The sequence below is a fragment of the Myripristis murdjan genome, chromosome 12 (assembly GCF_902150065.1).
Source record: "Myripristis murdjan chromosome 12, fMyrMur1.1, whole genome shotgun sequence".
Lineage (NCBI taxonomy): Eukaryota > Metazoa > Chordata > Actinopteri > Holocentriformes > Holocentridae > Myripristis > Myripristis murdjan.
In genome coordinates, this window is record NC_043991.1 from 19399818 (window position 1) to 19415571 (window position 15754).

At 40.6% G+C, this 15754-nt stretch overlaps 1 protein-coding gene across 1 annotated transcript; it reads right to left on the reverse strand.

The window, feature by feature from the left end:
* Positions 1 to 336: 336 nt before the first annotated feature.
* On the reverse strand, positions 337 to 15502 carry fpgs (folylpolyglutamate synthase). Its single transcript, XM_030065978.1, has 15 exons — positions 15354 to 15502; positions 12562 to 12690; positions 12308 to 12361; positions 12101 to 12165; positions 11338 to 11452; positions 10708 to 10785; positions 9525 to 9586; positions 7815 to 7917; positions 7637 to 7714; positions 7339 to 7486; positions 6720 to 6803; positions 5625 to 5775; positions 4912 to 4987; positions 4748 to 4814; positions 337 to 2947 (listed from the first exon to the last, which is right to left on the reverse strand). Exons 1-15 carry the CDS (start codon positions 15498 to 15500, stop codon positions 2571 to 2573), a joined length of 1734 nt encoding a protein of 577 aa, XP_029921838.1. The 5' UTR covers positions 15501 to 15502; the 3' UTR covers positions 337 to 2570.
* Positions 15503 to 15754: the final 252 nt, after the last annotated feature.

Sequence of the window (15754 nt, forward strand, 5' to 3'; positions counted from 1 at the left end):
GTTGTTTTTATATGTGGCTTACCACAGCTTTTTGTGTTTTATATGAATGAAAAAGGTCAGAGTGGTGAGATTTTGATTACTGTTGGATTAGGCCTTTAGCTTGATATTGACAAGCTATTAAAGAGACACTAACCTTGAAGCCAATTGTCTGTGAAGCCCGCCCTCTAGTGGTGGAAAGTAGTAGTAGTCTCTGGTCACCGCCAGTAGAGAACAGCAGGAGGAGACATCAGCTGCCACCTCTAGAGGTCAGGCCGCACAGATTTGGGTGAGGGGTTTATTTACCTAGACGCAGACCTCAGTCAAAACACATTCAACAAAGAAAACACAAGAATAGAATCCCTGTATGGTGTTTTATTACAGTTAAGTGCAGAACAGGCCACATTTGCAGTGATACCGGCTAACCCAGCGCACACATCAAGAAAATGACAACAAAACTGACATGTGAAAAGAAAACACCTCTTATTGTTCCAGTGCAGGACAGAAGCAGGTTTACTATCACCTGAACAAATTTACTTGATTTCTCTCAGAAAATGGCCACAAAATGACCTCCCAAAATTGCAAAGAAAACATCAAAAATAATAATAAAATAAATTTAGAATTACAGGAAAATTATCATAAATTACTAACTTGTAAAGAATGACCAAAAATATAAAAAAGTGAGAAATTACCTAAAAATGACAGTATATTAGTAAAATAATATAATAAAATAAAAAGAAAAGAAAATTAGCACAAAAGTTGCCACGAAATTAGCCCAAAAATGAAGAAAATGACAAGTACTCCTCCCTCAAAAAAAAAAAAAAAAAAAAAAAATCAAAGAGTCACTAATACAAATGTCCTAACGCTAGGCAAAAACAACCCTGTTATATTGTTCCGGTGCAGTTATTATAAAACTGGCCATCAGGAGACAGATTAGAAGAAGTGAAAATAGCTACTGAGACCATAAAGTCTTGAGGAAAACAATATTTTGACATCATGGTTTTAAGTGAGCAGGTTGTGATCCCACTGGCCTAAAGGGAGCTACGTTTGGTTTGTGGTGTTTCAGCTCAGGGACAAAGAACTGCACATGCTAATTTGGTGCACCGAGGATCACACTTGGAACTTGATGTCATGTCAAATCTGACCCACTGTTATGAGCAAAATGACATTTTGTAGTTTACATTAAACATCTTAATTTAGTTATCTATGTACATGACAGAGAGTGTGACATGTCAAAACCAACAACAGACTGAATCTGTAAGCCCATGTTCATGAAGCAAATTGTGTTTAGTACCTCAGTTTGCTAAAATCATCATTTTTAGACTGCTTGTAAAACACATGAGTCACAAAAGACTGTTGTTGAGGTAACAAAACACAAATCCACATTGGGAAGATATTAAGAATATACATGTACTTTATTAGGTTGTTCTTTTAAATGACAAAGCTTGTTTGAGGCTCAAGTGTGAATGGAGGTTTCAGGAACTATCCTGCTGGGTTTTGTGGATGGAGGACCATGACAGAGTAAATTTCATCAACACAAAGGAGAAAATGTTCTTCGATAACCATCTTGATCATTGATGCCCACATATGACAGACGTAGAGTGTGATATGTGTCCTATATCCCAATATTTTCCTTCCAATAATTAATTAGTCCATGGGAATTTGTATTCATTTTCAAGGATCAACATTCCAGGTGACTACATGTGTTGTACTCATTTGGGCTTCTGCATTACATACTTAATGCAAATCTGAATTAAGGACAATTTAAATATATCTACAACTCCAGTGTAAATCTGAGATTAGATCATGACTCCATTTAAAATGAGTTAAGATGAATTCATCTGATTTCGATGCATATTTACACATCTACAACCAAAAGGTGAGGTACACTGTCTTATACTCTCCAAATAAAGTACAAACTGTGCAAAATGGCTTTCATTACAAAAAAACCCATGTAAAAACAGTTCTCTGGTAGTTGAGTATTCCACTCTGATACATAAAAACCTGTCAAATATATATATTGACTCAATATAGCATTCGTCGATACATATTTTTCTGCAGGTTTTTGTGTAACTGTAAAATTTAAGTGCTACACACCACATATTTTCATAATCAGATATAATCAATTATGTATCTTATGGCTTTTAGCCAACCTTAGAAAACCTTTTTGAAGCACAACGCTGTACTGAAGCACAGAATTTAAAGTAGCTCATCACTCAGGTCAAGTTGGAAGGTACATTGGTGTACTCCTGTCAGTTCATGTAAACAGATTTGGCTTCAAGTAAAGAACTTAAGACTCAAGCTTGGCAAGTTTGTGCAATCATCCATAAGGCTCTGGGTGGAAAGGAGGCCTGCATACGGGCTGCAGCTGTCTTGGCCTAAACCAACTGCCTCCTGGCATAAATCATTACAGTGAGGCTCGCAAGACCTGGAATTACAGAACACTGCCTGGGTCACTCACCGGTGACCTTCCAATAACCTTTTAGCACAAGAAACTGATATATTCTGGAGGAAATATGCACACAAAGATGTGTACATATACAAGTACAGCACCCAGACATTACGTAAACCACAGATTCCCTTATAATGTCTGTTTACTTGTTGGAAGAAGGGTCGATGTGTTTGAGCACCCCTCCCACCAGGTGGAGGCTTCCGGTGACAAGGACGTGAATCGCGGCTGCCTCACGAATGGGGGCGGCTTTGGCTGTTACACTGGGTTTGACTGGTATGACGGTCTTGACTGGGCCTGCCAGGACCGCGTCCCTTCCCTGGGTGATCCACTGGAGAGCGCTGAGGATGCAGGGGAAGACCAGGGTGTCCGATTTATTCTCCAGTACCAGGGGCAAGCTATCCTGAATGAGCAGCTGTGTGCTAGGGTTATCCCCCATGTGGTTGTGAAGACGCCAGCTCCTCTCGTTGTCCAAGCAGCGGGTCAGCATGTTCTCCACCGAAACATTGAAATTCTGCTGGTCTGAGGGATAGAGAGATTATACTGCTGTTACAAAGTGCAGAGACAGTTATGATAATATTTAATCCAGAGACAATCACAGGAGGTTTGTTGGAGGAAGGTATCAAACAATTGAAACAATCAAAGAGGTCATTGGCCAGATTTGTATGACTTAAAAAAAAAAAAAAAAAAAAAAGGACCGTACCAAGTGATTCTGAATGCTTGGCCCATTTACAATAACTTGTCCAAATTTTACATTGCCACAGACCATTTTGCAAATCATATGGGGGTACAAAACATTTCAAAAGATGCAAACAAAATCCCTCCATTTTCGAGTTTACACAGATTTCATGTTTTTATCTGAGTTGATTTTTTTATATTTATTAGTTAGTTCATTAGTCACTGCTTCTTCTCATGATACATGTGATCTGTATAAGCATAATGACAGTAAAGTTTAACTTAATTCCATGGGGTAGAGTTCTAAAATACGACTGCCTCCTTTAGGGGAAACCTTAACAGAAACATGGAGTCTGCACATTTTGAAGCTAGGACACTATGGGCTCCATTTTAACAATCTAAGCGGACGGTTTGAAGAGAGTGGCGCAAGTGCATTTAGGGTGAGTCCAAGTTCACTTTTGCTATCTTAACCGAGGGGAAAAAAAAGGTCATTGCTCCAGGCGCATGGTTCAAAGAGGTTGAACTGAGTCTTTTAATTCATCATCGGTGTGTTTTGGGCGTAACATGCAATAAACCAATCAGTGTGTCATCTCCCATTCCCTTTAACAGACATGCATGTTTGCACCTTGGCGGATTACTGTTATAATGGTGCATTTATCAGGTAAGAAGCAACACCTCTCTGCAGAGGAAATGGATCTGCTCATGCACGAAGTGAAAGAACACGAGCAGGTCATCTTCCGCAGCAGCGGGATTCCATCAAAGCTCCCTGAGGTGAAGCAGGCGTCTCTGTGTGTGTACCAAGCAAAAGGGTACGCGCGTTGTGCACCCGTTTATGTAGCCGCTCAGTATTATCTTGACGAAGTGCCCTTAAAATAATGCCAGTGACTTCAGACCTGGTTTTTGTTGGTCAATCGTCCCATCGCTTTCAGCTGCCTAAAGGTAGCATTGTGTCAACAATGTGCCTGACCGCACCTCAGTTTAAGACCAACGTGCCCATGAGCACACAGATCAGCACAAGTGCATTTGCTATTTACACAATGCAGCCGTTTAATGGGAAAACTGCAGCTGCATCAGTTGGAAACTAGCAAAGACATTTTATCGTGCTTGGTGCCGCTTTGCACCAGGTGTAAGACAGCGCCCTCAACATGCAAATCACTGGTACGGTCTTTTATGCCTATCATGTAGGGTTCAGTCAGTTTGGTGTTTTGAAGGATGTATCTTGGCCTTTTTTTTCCAATTCATGAATAGAATAGAATTACAAGGTTGAGATTATTTGGGTTAAAGCTGCCATAAGGCAAAATGTGGTGCTGATATTCGGTTTTTCCATTTGACCATTTTCATGCCAGAAAATACACTGTAAAAAAAAAAAAAAGGCATCATAAAGAGCATTTAGGGACCATAGGACCATAGGAAAACTCTTTACTAAAATGTAGCATATCAATTACCATAATGATCATAAAATAATAAACATTCATTCATACAGAATGTCATAAGAATGAATCCAGGTGAAGGGCTTAGATTAGACAACGTAAAACTGAGAAATCTCTCACACACACCATCATGTGAAGAGGTGCATAATATGCCTGGCTAGTGTCTAGTTTTTAAATTAAGGCCAATACCTGCTATTACAGAATGTAATTTTCTCACCTGCATTACACGACGCAATGGCTTCGGTAATATTTGGGCAGAACACGGCGAAGTCGAAATGGCATGACTGAAAAAAAAAAAAAAAAAACAGTTGTGGGGTTAAATGAAGGCTAATACAAAACTTAAACTTCACATTTATTGCTAAAAGCAGTTATGATACTCACCACAAGAAGTTTGAGCATGGCTGCAGAGTCTCTCTCTCCTGTGGCATTGAAGAGCAAAACTCTGGCCACAGGTCCGCTACAACAGAGAGATGAAACAAAAGGTCATGGGTGTCGTTTGTTTGAGCCTGGGTCAGATTATAAAACAGTTCAGAGGTGAGGGCTGAAAAGTTTGTGTGTTCACTAGTAGTACACTACTGTCACACTCTACTTCATGGTCTCCTGACGTCCACTTTTAATTACTTAATGTGAAACTCTTCTGCTCACCTAATAAGTAGCACCACAGAACAACTCACATCTCAACCACGTCACTGGCTGCCTGTACATTTCAGAGTTACTTTATAAATTCCTGTCTATTTTTTGAGTCTGCATGGTCTAGCTCTTCCTTACTGGTCCGATTGCTTATTAACCACACTGCAATCTGTTCACGGCTTTCAGAGAGTTCCTGTGAATAAACAAATAAACTGAATTGGGTGAAAACATCCCCACTGTCCAGCTCTGTTGGCGGTGGTATTCACTGTTCTATCATTTCTTGCTTCATTACACAAAAATTAAAAATGTATTTTGACATTATTACAAGGACACTACCGTTAAAGAGTCTCTCACTTAACTTGTAAACTGTGTTAATAAATTATGAAGCCTCACTGGGCCAAAGTGTTTTTACTGTCCAAGTGCTCCAAACTTGTGTTTTATCTCATTAGAGGGCAAACACTCACGCTGCGTTTCTTTCATGCTGTGCTGCAGTGTCTTTGAACCACTGTATGCAGGCCTGCATGCTGCGGGTTGTATGAGCGCCATCCAGGAAGTAGGTGACTGTACCATGTCTCAACATCTGCGTCCTCCCAGGCCACTCTGTGTCTGCCAGCCCTGACGACCAAATGAGGGGGGGCACACACACACACACACACACACACACACACACACACACACACAAAGACATTGTCCATTTACCTTGATAATAATTAACAGAGTTAAAATGTATGTTTTTTAACCCTGCTTCACAAATACCACATCTACCACGAGCACCTTGCTCTAAAGAAACACCAAAGCACATTTAAGAACTTGGCTAAGTATCTGTCAACTTTGTTTAGTGAACTGAAACAAAATGTTTTCCATATAAATAAAGCTATCAGTTGTCATCTGTCTCTTATTTGCCAATGATATTCTATGTTTGTATTTCAAGTGCTCAAACAAACTGTTTGCATTTCCTTTTATATTTTTTTTCCTTGTTTCCCCAACAGCATTCACACTTCATTTTGCTCTGCACTATTTTCCAGTGCCACACAACCTACACAGAATCCAGTCTGCTCCAATCGTCTTCATTTTCTGTTGACTATGTGAGTCAGGTTTTTCCATTTCCACTCACCTTAATTTACACTACAGTTAAAGATAGTAAGACAGAGAGTCAGTCTCTTAATGTCACAAGCAGTGAATTCTCCTCTCCTTTTTTTTGGGATGGATGGCATGCCGTAAGCAAAACATAAAAATGCTTCTGAATAAAAAAGGATTCCCAAAGTATTATTCAAATAAAGTACTGAGAAACCCTTTACTGCATGCCTATTTCAAAAGAACATAAAAAAGTGGTGCATCAACCACTCAGCCATTGATTATTATCAGCTGATAAATATTCCAAATATGTCAGTGATGTTTCAATAGACTTTTTTCACAGCAGCCATTTTGACATGAAGGAGCAGGATATATTGTGAATAGAGCCACAATATCTGTAGATTCAGCCATATCCTACATAGTAGCTGTGAGAAAGGTGTTTTATTAGATGCATGTGTATTAAGTGTGTGTTCTTCAGGACTGACCTTTTATCATGATGGGGCTTGGCTTGAAGCAAGCGGCCGGAGGCACCCCTGTACTGTCAGCAGCGGTGGAGGGAAAGCTTTTGTCTGTTGGGAGAAGACAGATTGTTAAGAGTGCCTTGTGTGTAGTGCTGCTGTGTTGGTGTCAGCCTGACCTCGGCCTTGACAAAGTCTCACAGGGGTGAAAGAAGGAGGCACTGTCATGCAAAAATGTATAAACATTCATCCTTAGAAGAATAAGAATTTGAGCAGCTGTGCACACAACTAAGCCTTATCTCTAAACTCAGCTGTATTGTTTCAGTTTCTGCACATGAAACGGAGTAAAAACACTTCTGGACACTGATGATACCTAACCAGCAAGGGACAACAAACAGGCAAACTCTTGATGTTATTGCAAAGCCGAGCATCACAGCCCCTGGCAGGAATGAACAGCAGCAATGTGTGTAAGTGTGGTGTCAAACGACATGGTAATTTTAGAGGCTGTAATTTTGTTTTGTGAACATATAGATAGATGTAAGCATGAAGAAAACACAGCAAATGTGAGATACAAAACCAATTGCAGGGGTTTCCAGACAACGTTAAGTCAGATAACATCATGCATACACATGTTGAGATATCCCACCTGGTAGGCATCTTCTCTGCAGCCAAGCGTGACTCAGCTGGAGGGCCAGGGAGGCGTTGGAGCGCTGATGCTGCCCTGCCAGTCCCAGGTGCAGCGGCCCACAGCCTACCTGGTACTCCTCCAGCTCTGGACACACCCACAGGGGACACTGAAATGACAGGTCCGTGGTGTTAAATGATACAGAGCTGCTGGAGGAAATTTTAAATATCAAAAAGACATGTACAGCTGTATAACAACAAATCCATGTTAACAGCAACCCCTGACTGAAAACAGTTCATTATGTTGCATGGTTAATTACCCTTATGTCTTTGGCCCTCTCTTCAAGGACAGCCATAGGACTTGTTGGCTGCTTCACAGTGAAAGCAGGAACCCCTGTCTGAAAACAGAATTAGAATAATACATACAAAGGCTGAAAATAGATATTTTCCCCTTTATATTGAGACTGTTTGTTTAACATGAAAACCAAGGTTACGTACCTTGAAGATGCCACCTTTTTGCCAGGCAATCTTTTCAATGGTGTCCCCAAGAATCTGAGTGTGGTCTATACCCAGAGACGAGATACCGCACACCCATGGTCTCCTGTCAGTGACAGACACATAGGAGTGCGTTTAAGGATAACTTTGTTTAAAGCGACAATTTGTGAAATTGAAATTTTGCCTCTGTCACCTGATCACCTGTCACCAGAAAAAAACACATATCATTTCTAGTGCAGCAGAGAGATTTTTCTTGCAAACATGTACCGGTTGTTTAAAGCAGCAAATGCAAAAACTTTGTAAAAGCATAACCTGAATATAGGATGAATTGCTTTGTGTTATATCCATCAGAGACAGCAGACAGTAAAAAAAATAGCATTTATTTACCAGATTAGATAACTACTTTAATTAGACCGGTCATGCTAAACAGCGTACTGGCTGGGACAGATACAGTGGGGGAGCAACCAGAGAATGCTCTGGTGGCTCTGTAATCTCCCTCTGGGTAAACAGGGATATCACCTGATGTCTGATTTTTGTTCCTCTCGTACACTTCTTAAGCTCAACAAACCTCATTTACAGCTATGGCAACAGCCAAAGGCCAAAAAGAGGTGACAGCTGTAGTATCTAGTCACAATATAAGGTGGTATAATAAATATAAAGGTAGACCTGGGATTTTGGAAGCCTTAAATAAAATAGGCTCTATCATGATACCACAAAATTTATTATCAAAGAGTCTTCCATGACATCCAATGTCAAAACCATGTGAATGTGGAATTAAGTACATTATGATTCATATTCTTGTCTCTCAAAAACTCAAATCAGTTTTCACCAGCAAGCTACTACCTGCAAACATTACAGAGAAAGGTATACCTAGTGTGGAGTAAATGGCAAGCTTAGCTTCCTGCTTCCAACTAATATGGGGGTTGGGGGGCCTCTTTAAAAACAGAGTGCTCTTTGTTAATTACACTGCATGACAAGATGGTGTTCTGCGTTCAAAATGTCTGTGGTTGAGCACTGAAACCTAATTACTGCTTTAGTCACGGTACAGTAATCAGTAAAGCTTTGGACCTAGGCCAAGGGTTTCAAAAGGGGACTGATTGTATGTTAGGGAGTACGGCATTCAGTCGGCGTCCTGATTAACATGAACTAAAGCCTTCAACTTATTCAGTTAATAATGCAAAATGCAAAAGTTAAGCCCTGCAAAGCTTGTTACTATTTCTGCATATTCCTTGTTCAGGCACTACTGTCTAACTTTCTAGCCATTAGCAAGATTTGATTTGGCTCTTGGCCAGCTGCTGCAGAGGCATTTGCAAAGCTTTAACACAAAGACAAGAAGAGGGAAAACAAAAACAGCAGAGCCAACCAAGTAGGTGACAAATAGGCCTACATGGGGAAAAAAAAGACGTTTTCATCTAGCAGGCAACTTGGTTGCACCAAACCAGGTCTGTTCTTAAAGCTTCAGTGGCGTCATGGTCAGACACAATTTAAAAGAATGGCACTGATGTATTGTATAAACAGGTTAAAGTATATTTTAGTACAGATGTTCACTGCTGATGATTCAACAGAAGAATGCCTGAAGTCATTTGCAGACAAGCCCAAGCTGAGTGTCAATGAAATATATAACGAAGAACATTAAGCAGAAAAATCTTTTTCACCAGTAAGCCAGCAATAATGCATTCGTTTAAAAAAAGGTGTCTAAATTTAAAATCTTACCTTATAATGTTAGTACAATCGTACGCTCCGCCAATCCCAACTTCAATTACCGCTAAATCCACCTGAATCACAGGAAGACAATATACAACTCTATACCAAGCTATAGCATTTGGGTTTCAACTTTGAATCTTGGAAAACAGCACCCCCCTCAGGTTGTTCTGTGTTATTTGTTAACGATAGCTGGATGTGTGTAGAAAGCTTCAAGTCAATCAAGCTTATGGTATTAAGAGTCAGGACCTTTCAAATTTAGAAATGTTTACTTTAAACAGAAAGAAAAAAAAAAAAAAAAAAGGACCACACCAGTGAGTTTGCATGTGTAAAATCTACCAAATGTACGTACTTCACTTTTCTGCTAATCTTTTCCCAAAGCAAGCAGTCATATTTTAAAACTCCCATTTCATTTTTACTACCTTTTATTCAGCCGTTGGTTTCCATTCATTCCACAATAGTATGAAAATGAACTTTCAGAGACTTCAAACTTTCTTCACACCAGTATGCCATCACCGTAATAAAGTCGTCCACATTAGTTTTCCTAAAAGCAGCAGCACTGTTGTGTTTTGATGACTGGATGGAGATGAGAAACGATCTCTCTACCAGAATATAGTTACTGCAGAAAAGTTTGCTTTACACAGCTAATTACAGGTTCTGCAGATTATAAATGAAATTCATGAACTGTAAATTGTATTAATTGTAGTAAATGGGCCAAACATTCAGAATCACTGGTATGGTCCTTTAAATGTGTGGTGCCCCACCAGACCAAACAGAGTAATTATTTAAATGCCTGAACACAGTGCAGAGATACTTCACCTCCTATCACCTATCATGTCTCACAGAAAGATGGACACTCTCCAATTCACCCGTTTCATAATAAATACTAAATTTATAAATCCATCATCCACAATCCATAATAAATCCATAAGCCAGCTGCAGGGAGTGGCAGGGAGACGTCCCTGGCACTGCCCCACCACCCCGAGATGTTCCGGGATTAAAGGGGCGAAACATCAGTGAGGGGTGGCTCCCGGCTGACGACCCTGCAGCAGGCCCACTGGCACCGTCGGAGGTGCGACAGGCAGCAATGCCCAGCAGGAAAACCAACCTGTGCTTACATCTGATATTGCTGAATCACAGTGCAATGTCAACTAGGCTAAGAAATAAAGCTCCTCTTCCCTGCAGGCTGACAAACCTTCTCCTGAAGAAACACGTGGAAAGCCAAGATGGTGAGGAAACGGAAGTAGGCAGGCATCGTCCCCCCATGGGCCTCCTGCAGAGGTCAGAGGTCAGTGGTTAGAAACTGGGAGTAGCATAACGTCTCTGTAGCAACAAGACCATTAGTTTGTAAATGAGCAAACTGACCAGCACTGCAGTAAAATATTTAAGCAGTCACGAGAGACACTGAATGACATTAATTTGAACAAAGTGCATAGTCACATGAGACACATCGGCTCACATTTTGAACCACCAGACTCAATTTATACATCTGCACAACCTGGGAAACAGACATCTGAAGAAAGTTCATTACAGGTCATTCAAAAAAGGAAAAAAAAAAACAAACATAAAAATATATAACAATAAAAACTAAGGATCAAGTAAAAGACGAGAGAAATCATGAACTAATTAAACTCATTATCACTCAATAAACTCGGTTTCTTTCCCTATATGAAGAATTTTGACCCCTTTTATTTAAAGCAACAATAAACACGATACAAATGAGAAGGTACTGTGTTTAAAAAAGGAATTAATAGCATTGCATACATTACTTTGGGCAAATGCTATTGCTTTAATAGGCACTCACACACACACCTCTGCTCCTTACCTTAGTTTCATCCAATCGCCCATAAACCTGCCAGAAATATTTTGTGAAGAGCTCTTTCCGAATGGGCTGTCCATTGATTCGAATCCTCTCCCTGACTTGTACCAAATGAGGGGAGCTGCAATCAAGCAGGACATGATATCACTTTCAAATCAAAACCACCATCTGTTTAGAAATGTACTTTCTCTTGTATTAATATAAAAAAAAACAATTAAAAATAACCAAACTAAAGTAAATAACTACCAGGAAAGAGGTAACCTGGTTATTTTCACATTTTAGCATTTCCTTTAAAAAGATACTCTCATTGATTTTTGTTTTGTTGTTCTGTTAAATGTAAACGTGTAATGTAACAAAAAAAAAAAAAAAAGCATATTGCACACACACTGGCCTAGCAAATAATCACAGCTGTGTTAATGTTAAGTATACCAGCATGACCTCGAGTGTGATATTGCTTTTATACAACAGTTCTCCAAATAATGCCATTTATCAAGTGACAGAAATGAGGCAATAGATTATGATAAACTTATTTAATCAAATAATACTTATTTGACTCAACCAACGCAAACAATTCCGTCACAATGCTAGCGACTGAACTGAAAATAAAAAATTTCTTAAGTGCACATAAATATAGCTGGGCAGCTGACTGATGCTAAAATGATCTTTCTTTCGGTTGCAAAACTTTATTTCCAATGTTCAGTTTTGGTTCAAAAATGGCCAAAAGAAACAGCTTTCTCTAGACACGGTGGTGTGTAGAACGACGTTTTACCTGTAAAATCCAGTGCGGAACCCGTAACTTCTCAAAATGTGTTCGGTGAAAGCACATGTTGACCCCTGAAAGTATGACAGTGACAACATGCGTTACACAAACACTGTCGTTTTTCATTTAATTGACCCCTACAACAAAAACTAACTGCTTACAACTGCAACATGACATAGAAAACACACATGTAACTTCTGTGTCCAGTCCACTCACCTTGCCCTTTGTGCCTGTCACATGAATGATATTGAGATGGTCTAGCTCTTCAACCTTTGGAAAACACACACACACACAGATAAGACTACAGATAATAACAACTCCACCTGTCACAACAGTCACCAGTAATGCTCTTATGTAATGGATGTGACCCTTTAACAAACATTACAGCTGACATGTTGCACAATTTGTTATGATTGTGGGTAATAAAGTGTGGTGTGCAGCCTGAGTCGGAGCTTTGTAATCAAACTTACTGTCAGGCCTGCTCGTTCGAGGAAGCCCTTCATGGCCTGCAGTTGAAGCTGAGGGTTTCCCCGCTCTCGTCGGACCTGCTCCAGGGCACTGGCATTGGTCTGTAGTGTGTTCAGAGTGCAGATTGCATCCTGTGTAAAAAGAGTACAACATTGAGGACCACAACACACCTGCATACTAACATAACCTACACACCAGCAGACGGAGACTTAAGATAGCAGTATTCTTCAAAAGACATAAGACGAAACGACAAAAGAGCAGCCCTGTGAGAACTGTAGTTTGATGCTGCTCCATGCCAAGAAGGTGATGGTCATGACTCGAGTTGCCTGTCGAGAGCCAGCTTGATGCTGGAAACACGACACCTCCGCAGAGAGCAGCAAACCACACCAATGTACCCATTTGATCAATCACCATGTCATGTTTAATATCCAGTGAAAGCAACACACTAAAACAGGTTTCCTCGAAAGGCAAAAAGTAAACTATAAAATGGGGAGGGAAGCCTAATGTGCAAAAAACTTTCATTGCAGCTGCCTGTATATTTAAGCCTTTGAGCATGTTTTTTGTGCAAGCCAATAAACGCTTTGAAAGGTGCAAATTTTACGGCTACTATAAAAAAAATGTTTTTGCACATTATGGTGGCTTCTCTCCCGAACTTTTGTTGTTTTCGTGTTTAATATGACCATATTTGATTATCCTCTTTGCAGAAGCATCCTAAAAGCGAAGAGTTGCTCCCAGTGGCACCAGAAGTAGCAAATGACACAAAAATAAAGTTGAACTCTGCCCTATGCCTTCACGGATGACCATGTGACGTCAGGACCAATCACAAACAGGGGGAGGTATGAGAAACAGAAAAGACAAAAGAAAAGTTTGCCTGTGGGGCCTTGCAAAAAGAACACCAAAAGAACCAGAATCACAGCGTCTTGCACCTGGCAAGATGCCTTTTTGCCCTAAAAGTTCTACTTCTTATGAAATATACTGGGGCCTTTAGCAATGGAATAAATTACAACATAAAAAACAGAAGTTACCCATGACATTTCCAGCACTGGAACTGACTCTAGTATTTTCATTTGCAAGCATTTACATGTTCGGTAAGTTGGAACAAACCCAGAGTCATGAGCCTGGCTGTCTGTGTTAGTGTTGGGTGATATAGTGAGATTACATGAATGCCGTCATGTGGATTTGAAACATGCTAAATACTGTGATGTGTCATCAGTGATGTCTCTTCCTGGCTTTAAATGCTCCATTCAGGGTCCATACACTTATGTGCTGATTAAATTCCAAAACTTTTTACATATTTTCCATTCCCATGTATCAAGTTTCCATGACTGCATTCCTGCGGTGTAACGACTCAACTTTTACAAAAAGGGTGTGGAACTGAAAGACAAATAAAACACTTACAGCAACCACCATGAGAAAGTTATTATGTAAATAAAAAACTTTATTTCCCTTAGTTTTCAGTTCTAGCTCAAACTGCCAAGATTACAATCATTACTGAATATTCCCATAACTTTTCCAAGACTTTAGGGCTATTTCATATTTTCCCCAAGACATTTCCAGGCCTGGAAAACACAATTTCAAGTTCCATGACCTTCATGACTGTAGAAACCCTGTCCATTATACCAAAGCCATGCAATTTTCCTTACTTATTACACACTGTTATAGCTGTTCTACTACATTCATATACATCCTCATAACTAATGTTTATTTATCAAAAACTACTTGTGTGTAAATATCTTATGAAAGCACTAGGGGTGGGAATCACCAGAAGGCCCACAATATGATATTATGACGATACTTAAGCCACAAAACAATAGCATAGTGATTTTAAACACTCTGCAATATGCTGCAAATATGCAAATTATGTCCCCCAAAACAAAACCTTTGTCAACATCTCTTGTGTCTCATAAGATAAAGTTTTTAGTCTGTTCATCTCCCTCTAAATCATTTTTATTGTGGTAAAATGGGATTGTCAAGCAGGCAGATCAACCAACACTGTCATCAAAACCTGTCATAAAGTTAATAGTTTGTGATACAATATTAATACTTGGAGCCTGTGTATCGATACATTATTGCCACACAAAATATCGTGATACTATTTGGTGTCGACTTGTCCCCCAACCCCAGAAAGCTCCAATAGCTATTCCTACAATATAAATCCTGGCTTATTCAGACACAGGTGTTTAACACTGCTCATGTATTCACCATTTTGTTAACATGCTGAATGGCATGGAACAAGTGACTCCAGCGCCTCATGTCAGCAGCTGGCTTGTCTTGATAGAGCATGTTAGATAAGGCTTTTTTCTGTTCACACTGTCTATGTTTCCACTGCGGGTAACATTCAAACATAATTTCTTCTCCACTAACTGTGGATAAAGTGCAGCACAGGAGACCTGGCACCATTTTGCCAGCTGCCTCGTCATCCGGAGCTCAGACACAACTGGGCTGACCTGGTGCCAGCGGAGCGAATGGACTTTGATAAAGTGCCAAGGGAAAACAGGGACTGGAGAGCAGTGTGAGCTCTGTCCTGCCAGTCACACGTTATCATGCAACAGCCTCACTAACTTAGCGCAGCACCGGAGAGAAGAGCCCGCCGGCTAACTTTCTGACAGCCGAGTCATCGTGACATGGCTAACCTGGAGTTGGTGCGGCGACATGTGCTCTAGTCAGCCATGTTTCTGAGCCCTGAATCACACAATTATGATATAAACTCGTGAAAGCAGCTGTGCTGACTAAGCTAGCCCACTAGCATCCTAAGCAGCTTGCGTGGCAGCCCGCTGACAGACGCGGTGTGTACCTGGTAGTCCATGCCGGGGATGTGCGGGGCCGCCTTGGTGCTGTACCGGACTGACAGGCTGAGCCGCGTCGACCTCCACTCCCGCCGAGGCAGCCGCGCGGTAAAAACGGAGCCACGCTGCCACACGCGCGTCAAGCACGCCATCATGGGGCTCGAGCTATAGCAGGAAGCTGCGGCCAAATATGGGCGGTTCCTGTCGTCGGCGTGATGACGCACCGACACGCCCCCTCCGTCCACCTGCTCTCACCTTCAGCTGTCCAGCATGGTTCAGTGTTTTGGTTAATGGAGGAGGACTAGATTTTGAGATTATAAAAAAAAAAAAAGAAGGCACCGCAATTCAGTTATTGAAAGCAAATTTTGAGATCAAGATCAGAATTTAGGCTTTTTCTCAGAGCTATGAG

What these genes read in the sequence shown, in the direction of transcription:
- fpgs (XM_030065978.1), bottom strand. Translation starts at nt 15,500, where the DNA reads ATGATGGCGTGCTTGACGCGCGTGTGGCAGCGTGGCTCCGTTTTTACC. An exon ending in GGCGATTGGATGAAACTAAG is followed by an intron (nt 10,786 to 11,337) that starts GTAAGGAGCAGA and finishes TGACCTCTGCAG; the next exon opens with GAGGCCCATGGGGGGACGAT. An exon ending in CAGCATGAAAGAAACGCAGC is followed by an intron (nt 4,988 to 5,624) that starts GTGAGTGTTTGC and finishes TCTCTGTTGTAG; the next exon opens with CGGACCTGTGGCCAGAGTTT.